General features: G+C 49.4%; 3 protein-coding genes across 5 annotated transcripts in view; 2 read left to right on the forward strand and 1 right to left on the reverse strand.

Moving 5' to 3' along the window:
• LOC144101764 (AP-4 complex accessory subunit Tepsin-like) overlaps window positions 1–15,447 on the forward strand; it is a 349,149-nt gene that overhangs the window by 215,047 nt on the left and 118,655 nt on the right. For all 3 annotated transcript variants that reach the window (XR_013308057.1, XR_013308058.1, XM_077634952.1), the window contains exons 2-4: window positions 5,839–5,904; window positions 13,102–13,174; window positions 15,142–15,236. Coding sequence is in view for 1 of the 3 variants with exons in the window: in XM_077634952.1 (XP_077491078.1) it covers window positions 5,863–5,904; window positions 13,102–13,174; window positions 15,142–15,236 (210 nt within the window). In the remaining 2 variants the exon portion in view is untranslated. The remainder of the gene's footprint in view (window positions 1–5,838; window positions 5,905–13,101; window positions 13,175–15,141; window positions 15,237–15,447) is intronic.
• Window positions 4,254–5,316, reverse strand: fng (Fringe glycosyltransferase). Its single transcript, XM_077633345.1, has one exon. The coding sequence runs from the start codon at window positions 4,971–4,973 to the stop codon at window positions 4,269–4,271; it is 705 nt and encodes a 234-aa protein (XP_077489471.1). The 5' UTR covers window positions 4,974–5,316; the 3' UTR covers window positions 4,254–4,268.
• On the forward strand, window positions 5,843–12,588 carry Pez (protein tyrosine phosphatase non-receptor pez). The gene has a single exon (XM_077634951.1). It carries the CDS (start codon window positions 6,422–6,424, stop codon window positions 9,779–9,781), a length of 3,360 nt encoding a protein of 1,119 aa, XP_077491077.1. The 5' UTR covers window positions 5,843–6,421; the 3' UTR covers window positions 9,782–12,588.

Consider the following 15,447-nt stretch of genomic DNA (forward strand, 5'->3'; position numbering starts at 1 on the left):
CCTGACATGTATATATACGTTGTCCTTGTTCGCTCAGCGTTGTCTTGTGCTTCTTAGCACGTGCTTGTTTTTTCTTTTTTGGTGCAGCGCTTTTTTTACTGGAGGTAATCACGCGACGTCACGGGCGCTTTTTGGTGACCAACGCCCAGCTTCAGCGGTGCAGGATGGAGGAGGGAGGGGGGGGGGGGGTTAAGCCGATTAGACACGCGCCGTAGCCTTTTGCCCTGCTCCATGGTTGCCAAAATGGCGAACACCGTGGCTTGAGGGTCTGACAGGCAACACAGGCGGGAACGGAGACGAATACAGATGGTTCTCGAAACTGCATGCAGAAATTCTCCAGAAGCTTCTCCAGTGTACGGCAATGCCATGCACATTACCAGCCTGTAGGGACTCTGTACTTCTTTCTGAACGCACTGCAGAGCCCCACCTGTGTACGATGTACGAGTGCTGTCCACTAATGACGTTTTCACCACCAACTCAATGCTCTAAGGGACCGGCCGGGGCCTTGTCAAGATAAGCTGTTAACGCTTTCTTTGTTTGGATAAAACACAAAAAAAAAAGGAAAGGCGTGCAAAGGAAGTTGTCAGTTCAACGAAGACGTTCACATGGACCACTTTTCATGGCGTTGGAGATCGATGAGCGGCTGTACTGCGATGGTCTTGAAATTAGACGACGGCGCCAAATACCAGAAGGTTCACATCGGGGCTTGACGCTGTATACCATTTCGCATCTTTAAGGGTAGAATGCCATCTATACACCCTTATTTAAAACACCCACGATTTTTATGAAAAGGGTGTTGTCATAAAGTAACACCCATTTTGCACCCTGCTTTAACATACGATTATGGGTTGAAGGAAGCAACGAAGAAAACAAGGCCACGTTTAACAGTACGCTACTACTACTGACGACGCAATGGTACAATACATCGCGCAAATAAAAGCGCAAGACGAAACCGTCAACCACGTAGTAAAAAGATGTCAACTTGTGTGGAATGCTGGCCATACTCGTTAAAAACGATCGCTTTAACATTTTCTGAACCAGCCCGCGAAATATATGTACTCTCTGCCTCCTGAAATGCTACGGCGCGAAACGTCTCAAGTGGATTCAAACCAAAATGTCGCGGTAATCGCGCTGGAACATTTCCCGTCACGATCTTCAAGGTCGAGAAGCAGACGGCGGTGATGGAGACGTTCTTAAGTCCGAAAACATCATGAGAAGAACGACCGTTGGAGCCTCAACTGACAAGGTTATGATGTAAGTTCAGTTTGCGATATGCCTGTAAATGCCTCTACAAGCACTAACTACTATGCCAATGTGCCACATTTTATGAGAACCTACAGACAGAAATGCGCCATGGTTCTCAGTGCAGTTATTACAGCTTAGCATAGGGGTGCGCAAACAGTATTACAGAAGGGTCAAGCTCCCGTTCGGTAGCGTTGATTTTGTATCCAACGAAGTAACTTATAAAAGCACGCGCACTTGAAAATAAAATTTTAGCTGAAAGATTGCGCTTGTCGTCCTGTATCGTCTCTTTTGCAATATTGTTTGCGCACCCCTATGATAAGATAAACACAAACTAAAGTCGGATATAGTGGACTCCAAGAGAAGGAAAGCGTAGCAGGGGGCGGCAGAATGTTAGGTGGGCGGATGAGGTTAAGTTTGCGGGGTTACGGTAACCGCAGCTTGCAAAGGACATGGTTATTTGGAGAGATATGGGAAATGCCTTTGTTCTGTAGTGGGCGTAGTCTGGCTAATGGTGATGACGAATTTAATTATGTAATGGTTTCTATTAAAATAATAGTAAAAAGGAAGGAAAAGATTTTTGCTAGCCCCGGCATCTGCCATCGATACTGAAGCACCTGAGCTGGGGCAGCGGAAATAAAGGACAGCAGGCAGAATGGAGAAATGAAATGAAAGAGGTGAGGGGACAGGAATAGAGGACAGGGGGAGAAGTAATATGTAGAAACTATTTACACAATAATAAATGCGTCCAGGTTGTGCACGTGATTAGATCATGATGGACGAATTTAATTAAACGCAGTGGCTTTTCCCCGTCAAAGGACCACTTCCAGCCAATGGCGTCGGTCGATCCTCACGACCCTGATAGCGTGACAAAGCAGAAAGTAGTAGATGACAAGGAATAATCCCTTCCATCTATGGTCAGGGATAGACTCCTCTCTCTATTGTGGCGCCGATCCTTGCATAGTCACGCTATGAGAATTGGCCGACGCCATTGGCTGGAAGGAGGTCCTTTGAAGGGGAAAAGCCGCTCTGTTCATCAGTTGTATCCGACTGTAGCCTCTTTTAAACCTTTCCTAATTTATTAAGTTGGTGTTCATTGAATGAAGTTCACACATTTTACAAAATGTGCGATGCGTTTTATTATGTTCCCCACGGTGCTGACGAGGAAATATCACACGGATCCAAACACGCCTATCTAAGCAGGAAAACGAAAACGCTTTTTTTATTCTGAAAAACACTAAAATGTTTACACGCAAACCTACAGCCGTTCATGTCCACAGTGCTCAACGGTTTCAGGGCTGTCCATGGAATGCCAAGTGGTAATGGTCAAGGCCTGGACTTCAACACATACAATAGAACATGCCGCCTCTCTCGGCACAGTGTGTGTGTATTCCCGGAGTTTTCTTGTTAGAAGGTGCCGTCCGGAAAGATTAAACGTTGGTTTTGAGGAAAGGAAATGGCGCAGTAACTGTCTCATATCTCGGTGGACACCCGAACCGCGCAGTAAGGGAAGGGATAAAGGAGGGAGTGAAAGAAGAAAGGAACAACGAGGTGCCGTAGTGGAGGTCTCCGGAATAATTTCGACCACCCCGGGATCTTTAACGAGCACTGATATCGCACAGCACACGGGCGCCTTTTGAGTTTCGCCTCCATCGAAACGCGGCCGCCGCGGTGGGGTTCGAACCCGGGAACTCCGGATCAGTAGACGAGCGCCTTAACCACTGAGCCGCCGCAGCGTGTCCGGAAAGATGCTACACTGAGAACGTGTGCGCAGTGATTCTGTCATGCCGCGACATCGCAATAGTTATAATGTCCTAACATTAGACGCTTGAGCAATGAAACAAAGACACACATGCTATATGAACAATGATAGCCTGGTCGACTATTGCCTCCTACTCCTTAACGGTAAAATTTTGTTCTTTGCCGGTTTTTTGCAGAGGTTGCCTGGAGAAAGCAAACCTAAACTAATCCTTTGACTACATAAAAACTGCGTGAGACTTATATGCTATTTTAAACACGCGTCTTGATTAGGGAGGCTGTGAATATACATTCCCATCCCAAAACTTCCTTCTACGTGCTTCCACCTCTGCTTTCGCAGCAATGATCTCTGCTGTATCCTCCGAACTCACGGCCATCTTTGGGCTTTAGCAGAGGTTTCCTGTCTGCGACGCTACCAGATAGTCTTCGGCAGCCGATAAGGTCCTTTACTGAGGCATGTATTCCTTCAGCACATCGGAAAACTTACATCTTGCTTGGATGCAGACGCCAGTGCCTATAGTTACAGTATTACAGACGTGTCGGTCGCCAAAATGAGATCGTCCCAAATGACTCCCAAAAACTTCAACGCGTAAAGTACACACAAGGGATCGCTATTAACGAAGGTTAATTTTTTCTTTACGGCGTTTAAACTAAGAGAACGCGTGAATCAGACGAAGAGCATTTGCTCTTCTGTATCTGCATGCGCCAGTTCGGGATACCATGAACGACAGCAGAATGAAAAATCTCTATAGTGTATAAATATACTGATCACGTTTTTGCAACACCTACGCTATCTATGAGCGCCTCTCCCTGGTCAGAACAAAAAGCTAAAACCTTGATATCAGACATACATTCACAACTCAGAAATGTTTTCCTTGTTTTTCAGATTTCGCGCGGGCGTGCCATTAGTGGAGAGACATCGTGCTTTACGTCCCAGTATTTTTTTTTTTCGCGCTAAATTTTCCAAACATACATCGTGTTATGTCTCTCATTGTACAGCCTTCGTGAGGTCGTGACTGATTAGTTCGTTCATGTCCCCACACACACGCGTTGCAAGCGATTCAATCGCGTATTTCTGTAAAATGCATTACTGCGACGATACAACAAACAAAACTAGGCACGGGGATATCAAAAAGTATGTGGATGTTACCGAGAGCTTGAAAGCAGAGACCGCAACAGCCATTCCATGGTCACAACAGCAAATCACATGGCAAGTCCCGAATGTCATCCCGGCAGGATATTTAAAGGGCGGACCAAACCATAACAACTTACACGAAAGGAAGCGTCGGCCCCGCAGCCCCGCATTCGGCGTAAAATACTACGCTTGCAGCCGCGAAGCATAGGAAATCACACACGCGATCTGCCCAAACAGGAACACACAACTTCTCTGCGAAGATGCAGACAGCACGGCTCACCTGTTCCCTCGCCAGGACAAACCACGTTTTGAGTATGACGTCCAACCTAGTCCTGTGAAACGTCCTCGTCGTCTTTACACTGAAAAATACGTCCTCCAGCCGCGTGGTGAGCGTCCGCCGCTGTCCGTCGTCGGGCAAGAGGACCCCACCACCGTTCGCCGCGGCCGACCTGTTGAGCTCGGCGGCCGGAACACTGTCGGGCCCGAAGTCCTCGCCCGACGGCTGGTCGGCGTAATCCTCCACTTCGTTGCCCCTCAACACCCTGCGACTAGCACGCTGATGGAACCCGGGCGGTGCCCTGAGAAACACGAGCTTGTTCACGTTCGAAGCCGCCGCCGCCGGCACCGCTGCTCCTGCGTTCATTGCTGCCTTCTTGTGCGCGCCGCCATCTTGAGAGACCGCGGCGGCGGCGTCGTCTGCAACCAGCGCCGTCGTCTGCTGCTGCCAGTCGATGCCCAGCGGGGGCCAGCCCAGTAGCAGCAGGGCACCGTAGAAGGCGGCTAGGAACACGGCTAGTGCCGTGCCCTGGGTCACCTTGCGCACGCTGAGCAACTTCATGGCGGTGTCATCGCTGAGACGACGTCGACGGCCTCACGCCGCCGTCCATCGCTGCCCGTGCAAGCAACGGCGCGGCGGCAGCACCGCACGCACTCACCACCACAACAACCGCGCACGCCTCCGCCAGCGCGCACTCAACTGCCGAGGCACACTACTCCGCGAGGCCGGTTGGCTTTCTTTAGCGCGAGTGCTTGCTCCACGCGAGTTTGGGGCTCATGTTATGTTTAATGCTTCTTTCGTTTTCTTCTCTCTCTCTACTCACTTTCTGGTGAGAGAGGACGACCAGCACAGGCTGAGAGAAAGAGAGGGAGTGACAGCTCGAACAGCCGGCTGCGCGAGTGCCCGTATGTGTGAGCGCACATGCTACGCGCAACAGGTTGAGGTCAGCTGTGGAGAGGGAGACTGTGCGGTGATGGAGTGCAAAAGAATTTGTCCTCCTTTCTGTTCGCCCGTGGCGCCATCTTTTAGGCGTAACGTTAGCTATCCTGAGCAATGAAAATAATGGTCACTGTTTAATATAATCGAAGGTGATTAGTGCACTATAGTTTCATGTTACAAATACTCACATCAGTTAATTACGATCAGGTATTACGATCAGGTATCGCACTTCGTGCGCACTGTGGGCTTTTCAAACCATAAGAAAATCGCAACTAAGAAAAGAAAACGCTTGCTATTTTATATCTGTGCTTCACGTTATAGAAATATTTTATTACTGCTAAGTAGGTAATTGCCGATATAACTTTCAAGAAAATCTTAAAGGGTTCAATGCTTATTGTCACTTATGCTACCCTGTTCAGTAGGGTCCTCTAGCGAGAGCTCTTGGAAAATAAGCCCAATCTAGGTGGGCCGTCCTGTGTTCCGCTCTTGGGACCCACGGAAAGCAAGCAAAATGAAAGCGGCGCTGAAAGAGGACCTGAGTTTTCTCAAAAAGGTATACATTTCCTGACGAAGCCTTCCGCTTAGCCGTGCAAACACCGCCCGATCCTCCTTTTTTTGCGTCGCTGCCTCGGCGCGACGCCCGGAGTGTCGATTTCCTTCCGTCCGTGCGCGAGCTACCGCGGCCGACCACCCTAGCAGCGGAGTCGGGGAGGGGAGAAAAAAAACGCCGAACAAAGAACGAGTTTACGGCGGCGGGGCCGATCACAAACAAGCAGCGTCGTCGTCGCTGGGGCGCCCATCCTCCTACGCCCCATGACAGCGCTAGGCCTATCGGCGCTGTTGCTGCTGCTGCGTCGTAGCTCTGCGGCAGCATTCCCAAGCGCTGCGGTAATCGGAGGCGCAGAGGCGTTGCCCCCACAGCAGTGACTCGTCATCCGCGCGTTTTCACGGCGCTGGTAGTGGAGCAGCCAGCCACCGCCGCGCGTGGCATGCCGTAAGCGGCGAAAGATGCGCTTCGCCACGACCGCACCAGGACCGACGACTGCGCCGACGAGCGGACCACAAGCACGATGCCGTTCCGGATCAAGCTCAAGAAGAGCAAGCACTATAGCGTCGTCTCCAAGAGCCTCTGCGTCATCGCCGTCCGGCACCTGGAGAACGCGACTCTCGAGTGCATCGTCTCGTCGCGCACCGTGGGTCGCGAGTGCCTGCAGAACGTCTGCCAGCGGCTTCAGATCACTCAGCCCGAGTACTTCGGCCTGCGCTACCAGACCCGGGACGGTCAGCAGCGATGGGTGGACCTCGAGCGACCGCTCAAGAAGCAGCTCGACAAACACGGCGCGTGCGCGTCCGCGCGCGACGGTTGCGCCCTGCACCTGGGCGTCATGTTCTACGTGCCGGACGCGCAGGCGCGCCGACTGCTGCACAGCGACGTGACGCGCTACTACTACTTCTGTCAGCTTAAGAGTGACGTCATCGAGGGCAAGCTGCCGTGCGAGCGCCGCGAGGCGATCCAGCTGGCCAGCTACAGCCTCCAGGCCGAGTTCGGGGACCACAGGCCCGAACACCACACGGCCGAGTACCTGCGCAACTTCGCCCTGCTGCCCAAGTCGGTGTTGCTGGCTTGCGAGAATGAGGAAGAGGAGGCTGCCCTCCTGGACGAGATCGTGCGAGCCCACCGGAGCCTTCAGGGCCTGGACCATGCGACCGCCGAGCTCTACTACATCCAGACTGTGCAAAGACTCGAAGGGTACGGCGAGGAACGGTTCGAAGTGCGCGACGCCGCGGGCGCCGACACGGTCCTGGGCGTCTCGGTTCTGGGGGTGACCGCCCGACACGTACGTCGACCCACCGTCTCCGAATCTTCACAGCCAGCTACGCAGATGCCTGCTGAAGAACAGCAGCAGCTGATGGTGTACCGCTGGAGCGAGATTGTGGACCTTATCCACCACAAGCGGTGCTTCAAGATAGTGGGTCGTGAATCTGCACACTCTGCACAGTTCCATCTGGAAGACGTCAGCACTGCTAAGTACATCTGGAAGATGTGCGTGCAGCAGCACGGGTTTTTCATGAGCATGAACGACGCGGTGGCAATGCCGGGGGGCATGAGTGGCGGAGACACCTACACACGTGCAGTGAGTGTCAGTGGAGTTAGTATTGGCGAAAGCTTCCATTGGTCGTCTGCTCTGGATGCAGAGGGCGGTGGGAAGGGACGTGCAAGTGACGTTGGGGAGAGCCGGGAGTCGCTTGACGAGCTGGGAGTTTACCACACGGAAACGAGGAATAGTGAAAACTACACATTTCCTGGAAGCACTGGTGATTTGGTCGACCCTAACCACAACGGCTATGACCACCACCTCACAAATAGCCCTCAGCCTGTCACTGACAGCGTCGTTGCATCCAGAGAACACATTCCTGTGCTTAATGAAGTCAACCGACAGGTGAACAGTGTGCACCAATCGTATGTGAGCCTCCCACGTAGCTCGGAAAGTGCAACTGATCTGCGACGTGCGCTGCTGCCATCGTACCGACAGGCACCTGACTATGAGACTGCAGTCCTCACAAAGTACGGTGTCACAAGCTGTAGCCTCAACGACCTTCCTCTGGAAACTGGGCAGAGCAGTCAAGTGTACCACCAGCAGCCTGCCATGGCAACATCGGCAGCCACGAATGAGCTTGACATAAGTTTGCCACGCTCTTGTAACCCACTGCTTCCACCCTTGTCCTATATGCACTATGGCAACTTTGCCGATTTAACCGAACTCGGTGACTCCATGTCTTTTGGTGACCTTGCCAACAACAACAGCCGCATTGATGGTTCTGCGCATGGCAGAGCACCACCACTGCTTGCTCCACCGTTGCACACATACAGCACACCCGAGTTGACATCTCAGGGACTCTCATATGAGGTTAACCCAGCACAGCTGTTTGCCAACATGCACCTGAACTATCAGTACAAGCCACCTCCTCCGTACCCCTATGCACAGCGTCCAAGTGCTAGCACGCCGGACTTGACACGCAACCATCACCAGCTTCGAGCCAGTGCAAGCCCTGACCTGGTATCACGCCGCCATCTCAGCCAAAGCACCATACAGGGATCTGAGCCAAGCTTGCCTCATTACCAGGCGGCAGTCAACGGAAGTTTAATGTCAGAGTCCCTCAGGTCAATTGTGGAGCCACCAAGACCGGTACTACCTACATACGTTCCAGTCGGTGAGTCATGGAATGCGCAGGTGTCTGGGGTAGCCCAGCCACAGAGGATCCAGGTGTACGTGAGCTCACCTACAACACGAGAGCAGGTGGCAACAGCAGTCAAGCCAGTGGACGCCACCCCCGTGGTGCCCCCTAGAAAGCAGGTGACAGAGGAGAAGCGAGAACCTCCAATCGAAGAAGCATCTCCGTCACATCCTTTGGGACCGATGATGGTGGCAGCCATGAATGGCCTAACCCTGACTGTGGCGCAGCCTGATCAGCTTGCCACTGGCGACCAAGGAAGTGTGGGGCATGAGACCCCATCACCCAATGTGTCTAAAGAACTGCGGCCTGAGCAGGTCCTTGAGAACCGGCTGGAGGACGGTCAGGTCTTCCTTGAGTTTGAACGTATTACTAAGCGTAAGCCTAATGCCGACTTCACGACAGCGCTGCTCACTGAAAACTCATCACGTAATCGCTTCAGCGATGTCCTTCCATACGAGGAGAACCGTGTGCGGCTGACTCCGACACCTGACAACAGGACGGGCTACATCAATGCATCGCATGTCTCTGCAAGCGTCGGTGACAGCCAACGCTTTTACATTGCCGCTCAGGGGCCCACACGCGAGACTGCCAAGAGCTTCTGGCAGATGATCTGGGAGAACCACGTTGGTGTAGTGGTGATGCTGACCGAAACAGAAGATGAACACGGACATGAAAAGTGCTTTCAGTACTGGCCAACGGCTGATGGCGATGATGCGGCGCTTTCGTTCGGGGAGTACCGGGTTACAAGGAAAGGTGCTGTGTCATCTGCTGTGGCTGTGACTACATCGTTGGTCCTGAGCCGGTCCCAAGGCGTTGCCTGTAGCCACCGGAATGTCTGGCATCTTCGGTACACGGACTGGCCTGACCATGGCACACCAGGCGACATCCAGGGTTTCCTTGGGTTTATGGAAGAAGTGGACACGGTGCGTAGGTTGGCTTCTGGAGACCAGCGACTTCTGAGGACACGCAACACACCCATGGTGGTCCATTGCACTGCTGGTGTAGGACGGTCAGGTGTGGTTATTTTGTGTGATATCCTGCTGTTCTGCCTGGACCACAATGTTCCGGTGGACGTGCCGCACGTGCTGAGCTCTGTTCGAATGCAGCGCATGCTTAGCGTCCAGACTCTTGCGCAATACAAGTTTGTGTACCAGGTGCTGATAAGGTATCTACGGAACTCTCGGCTTATATGACCTTGAGTGCTTTCATGCAGTTCATTCTTGAATGCCCTGGAATGCAAGAAAGAGGCCGATGCTTCGATCGAAATGAGATCGTTGCTCATCGCAACAGTCAATGTCCAGCAGCCGTGGAATCCGAGCATCCTGCCTTCTGCTTTGACCTTGTTGTGCATCGAGTGGCGAGGTATCTTCAAAGATCTGTGCCATCTGACAGGCATTAATCATCTACGGCCTTTATAGTTGCAAAGCACTGACACACTACCTGCAGATCTGACGCTCTTGTGAGTTGGATGTCAGAAGTCCGGTTCAGGTCCTCAGACGTCCCCAGGTCAAAAGCTGACGTGGTTTTATCCAAAGTAATCTCCATTTATACTGGTAGATGTAAAGCATTCCCGTTAACCTTTGCGGCCAAGTCTCAGCTGAAGAACTACAATGCTGATATGTCTTTCAAGTATCCTTGCCTGCGAGACATCAAAGGCCAATACCCAGATACTGACATTTCTTACCGTGTATTACGGCAGTGTTTAAGAATAGGCTGCTGAGGTGTTAAGTTGTTGGGTGATGGGAAGTGAAGAGCTGCAGTGGTTATGTTGGTCTCTAGACACTGTCGCAATTGTGACGCCTCAGCATCATGCACATCCAGCTTTCTGGCCCCCAGTGGACTGCAAACTCCACAGCGCCTTCTACAGACACATTTAAGGAGGTCTGAACACATGACAATGCAGATTGTCCCGATTGTCGTCAACGCATAATGTCTCATTTGCGTGAAATTCGGCAAACAGTTGTGCAGTGCCCTCGCAACTTTCACCTGTTTGCTGCGGGGCAGCATTCTTTTTTGGGACTCTTCTCCTGGCATATTTCTTGGAAGTGCGTCTTTGCAAAGTGATGAAAATGCGCAGGCTGTGAAACTGTTGTCATGTGGTAAGAAGTGGGCTGCAGTGATCCCCTTAAGGCACTGAAGTCCCTCCTCTGGCACGTGATGTTTAGTGCTTGCCACTGTTATTGCAGTGTGCGGTCACATTTATAATAATAATAGTAATTGAGTGTTCATGGCTGCACTGGGATACTTTTGACGCAGCCAAAGTACACTGGTGCCTTTTCTCCGGGGCCTTTTTGACCGCTTAGTCGTAATCTCCGCAGCCAGCAGGATGCCGACACTGGGAGCTTTAAAAGGGCACTGAACTGCCCTTAGAGCTTGGCGAGTTAATGCATTAGGCTGTGCCATCAGAAACATCAGGATGCACTGTCTTATGTGGGAGCATGTAGTGCGCACAAAAATATGAAACACAGGTATTGAGGTATCCTTCCTTTCTTATGGCTCGCATGTCACGGCCATCATGACATCATAGTGAAGTCATAGTGATGTCATGCTGGTGATGACACTATGATGTGAGAGCTGACCAGACATCTTGCTGAATGAGGCAGTGCTCTCAAAAGCGCCAATCAAAAGCGAAGCAGAAAAGGGAATTCAAGTGCAGCGAAACAGAGGCAGCTAAATATTGTACGCCCTATTATCTATGCTCCCATCGTCTTCAGGAAATGTTCTTTTAGGACAACATTGTTTGTACGACACCCTACAGGTTCTCTAACATTACTGGAAATCGACAGAGAGATACTTCAGAGCCCTTTTAAGCGTGAGCAAGGTGTATCGCAGGTTCTTTGGTTTCGCCATGCTTGTGGCAAAAAAAAACTTTTTGCGCGCACTGGGCAACTTTTTCCAGTGCACAGATACGTTGGTACCTTTTGCATGGGGCTTTATGCGGAATCCTTGTGGCTGACCGATATGTTTAAAATGAACTAGCTTTGTTTAAAATAAGCTAGCTTTGTCTGAGTTAGCACTAGTATATTGTGGCAGAGAACATGCTTGTGTTTATTATATTGTGCACTCTAACTTAACACATGCTGGCGGGGATGTTATTCAGAGCTCAAGGACATAAGACACGATTGCAGCCATAGAAGTTGTGTTCTAGATGTCGGAGGTGACTTTTGTTCACGCTTATATGCAGCACACCGTCATTCCCCAAATGGCCTTCTTTTCCACGGTTGGTTGAGCTGCTTCGATGTGCTACTGTTTTTTTTTATTATTGGTTCAAGGTAGCAACATTTGAGGCATGAAGAAATGTCAAGTTGGACAGCACTCGCGTTGAAGGTGATAAATCGAATCTGTGGACGGCAGATCTAAGAATCTGTGGACGGCGCAGATGTTAGAATGTGACTGTAACATTGCGGCAGCTGACGCGCTTGTATACCTCTGTTTTTCCTTCAGTTCATTTTCTGTTTGTTGATTCATGTTCATGAGGACGTAGGAAATTTTAGGGTCTGGGTTGTTGGGGACAGAACTTGTTTCCCGTTGTCACGTTCCTTTCATGTCCCATACTGCCAGCCCCATAACTCCGCATGCATCTCTCGCAGTTTCTAAACGAGACATCTTGATTGCAGATAACCATTTGTTAGTGGCGTCTTCGTCAGAGCAAGATCACATTAGCACATCATCGTCACTGTGTGTACTTTAACACAACCGTGTGCACTTAACTTATTGTTAACACAGCGATGGCGCATGATATGCGGGTGACGACGCCGATCGATAAGAGAGTCGTGCCGCACTTGCTGTGTGTGTTTTTTTGTTCCGTAGCCTCCGTCCACAAAGAAACACTTGTTTGTTGAAAACTGTTTACACAGTGAGCGCTCCTGAAGACGAGATGTAGAGGAAAGAGTTGTAGAACTATTTTTGGATAGTTTTTTTTTTCTGCCTTGCCTTCCTAAGGAACGCCTTGTTGCCACCGATAATAAAGCAGAGACTTCCAGTCACTACTCAAGCGAGACTGTTTGTCATTTATTCTTCGGTCATTTTCTTGCAGCTGCCTCAGGTTCTTGTGAATGAAGTCGGGAGAATCATTGTCCAGGTGGAACAGAATGGGACACATTCGCCTCATGCACGATGACTGCGTTTGTCTTTGTTCTACATAGAGTTCACTGGGCTACGTTATTAATGTGGCATGCTGAACTCTGCTTGAAGTGCACATAACTGAGATAAATGGAGAGTGCTCGAGGTAACAACATTGTATTCTGCACAAAGTAATGCTGTAGAGAGAGGAAGAGTTTATGCTGGTTAGTAGCGTGGGCCCCATTACATTTGTCTAGAGCAAATCAGTGGTGCATTGTGGAGCTGAAAATTTTACGTCTGACTGTCTAGTGGATATCGGAGATCGTGCTTCGTGTGAGAGTAGTGACATAGGCATACAAGCCACTTAAGCTCAGGCGCCATACTGGGGACTAAAGATGCAGCTGAGTTTTGCATTTTCCTTGTTAATTTTTGCTCCCAATGTCGTCACCAGGTGCCAGCACTGGCCGAAGCCACGTCCAATGTTGATGCTCCGGTGCCTGGGTACCTGTACAAGGAGATCAGCTGTATCCTTTGCCCAGTCCGAGTGAGGTGTTGTCGCTCTGCAGCATGAATTGGTTTAACCATTTGAGATGTCGCTCGGTGTTTCTATTAAAAAAAATAGTTAGTTTCCACCTAGATAGCCTGAGAAGTTTAAGAAAGTCAATTATGTGGCTTCAAAATGGGGAACACATACTATCTTATTTGTGTGGATCTGTACACAGTAGCATAAAAAGATATCAGTGGGCGCTAATTGTGACATAATTAAGATAATTGGAAAAAAAGGGCCCTGGAAGGGCCACGAAGTTGTTTGTCCATACTAATGAAATAAAATAAAAAGGTATAAAATCAATGACGATGATACAACTATGTCTTGGAATGTTCTGCTAAGCTCATTGTTTTGAGAGCTACCATTTCCTGCTTTCGTTTCTGAAATAAAAAATTCCCCAGTCATGAATAATGATCAGTTGGCCTTAAGAAGAGTCATTACTAGGTGCAGCACGCACACTTGGAAAAATGTGAGTTTGCAAAATTTGGATGGGGGCTTGCAATGTACTGTAGGGAACAGAAGTGGTGTATAACACTTGAGCTTCGGTTAGATTTAACTGCCGTGCCACTTCCCAGCAGTTTCTGCAATCCAGACAGACAAGGAGCTAGGTGACTGGCTCCATTTAGAGGCATGTCAATCATTTTGCTCATTTCAGTGCGTGGCGCTCCAGCTTGGCGTAAATGCCAAACGGCGACACAAGAGCAGCGAGTCATGCGATCGCAAGTGTTATATGCTACCCGACAGTACTTTACTGTGCACATACCATCTGAAAGGGTTCAATGAGTTAATGAATCGAGGATGCCCATGTAAACCAAGTTAAGAATTGATTCTTTGCCTCTTCAGAGAACACGGAAGTCCAAGTGTCTTTTAAGGCCTATAATGATACCTTTATTGGCTGCGTTGTCATTTTGCTTTTGTCTGCTGTTTTCTGCACACTTTTTTTTTGTATGCAGTTTCTTGGCTCGTGTTGGGTGTAGTGCATTGGTCTGTTGTTCGGACAGGCATGCAGGGGGGGGGGTGCGGCTTTGTCTGATAATGCAGACTTGCAGTGATAATGCAGTGATAATGCAGACTTGAAGGGTGCCGACACGTGGAAGCGTGGTTCGAATTATACAAGGCTAGCATAAGTTCAAGAGGATCTAAACTTTTCCTGTGCAAGGGTTGTGTTGTGTGCGTTCAGAAAAATGCGCCTGTTTTCTCTGGGTACAATTTTCTAAATTTGACCCCGTCGACTACACTGTAATTCTGCAGGAAGAACAAATAATTTTTGTGCATTGTCTTAAGGAAACTGCCGCACGTGATGAGAAATGTGATTTTAGAGTCAATGTGGAATGTTTGAAGCTTTACCACAAGTAACAGGTAGCGAATTTGCCTAGTAGCCTCATTGTAGGGTGGCTTAGTCGGCGTCGAGAAAAATATTTCCTCTAAAAAAAGGATTAATCTGAACAGTGAAGGGATGCAAGCATTTTAAACAAAAAATCATTAACTTTTTCAAATTTCGGAAGTTTCGGCACATGTGAGTTAATAGAATCTTCTTTGTAACACACTTGATGTTCACAGGGTTAAAGCGTTTGAATAAACTGGCTGTTCGAATTATGTTGGTTTGAGTTAAGAAGCAACGTGATGTGTACGTTGAAACAGTCATGAAGTTCTCATCGTCAGCAGCACATCTGCAACAAATTTGGTCCAGCACACAGCAGATAGTACACTGAAGCTAGATTTTTGCTCTGTGAATCCACTTGAATACCGTGCAATAATAAATTGTTAGCATCCAGCATCTCTGGCAGTGAATAATATTTGCTACGTGTGGATCATTTTGTGCTGGGCAGAAAAAAGGTTTCGGCATTTGCCAGTACATTCACACTAAAAGGCTGTAATTCTGGAAATTTCATGTGGCGTTCGGGGTAGCACTGTCATTTTCCTCAACGGAAAAAACAAAAACAGCCATGACCTTGGAAAACGATGGTCAGCACTCCGAACAAGTTGTGGACTACCTGCTCGGTGCATTACTAGAAGGGCCACCACCGACAAAAGTGAAGGTTGGTCTAGTGGCTTCGTTCTTTGCTTCAATTTCATATGCGCTGCATGCAGAGAAACCACAATTCTCTTTGCCATGTTCTGAGGCTGTAATTATTGGAGGCTATTTGCCACTTGCATTCAGTAGTGATGCAAGAATAGTAAAGCTTAATGCTGGATGAGTTGGTTCTGCATGTTAAAAAATGTTAAAGGTAAGAGGGGCTGGCCAAACAG

The sequence above is a fragment of the Amblyomma americanum genome, chromosome 8, assembly GCF_052857255.1.
Source record: "Amblyomma americanum isolate KBUSLIRL-KWMA chromosome 8, ASM5285725v1, whole genome shotgun sequence".
Lineage (NCBI taxonomy): Eukaryota > Metazoa > Arthropoda > Arachnida > Ixodida > Ixodidae > Amblyomma > Amblyomma americanum.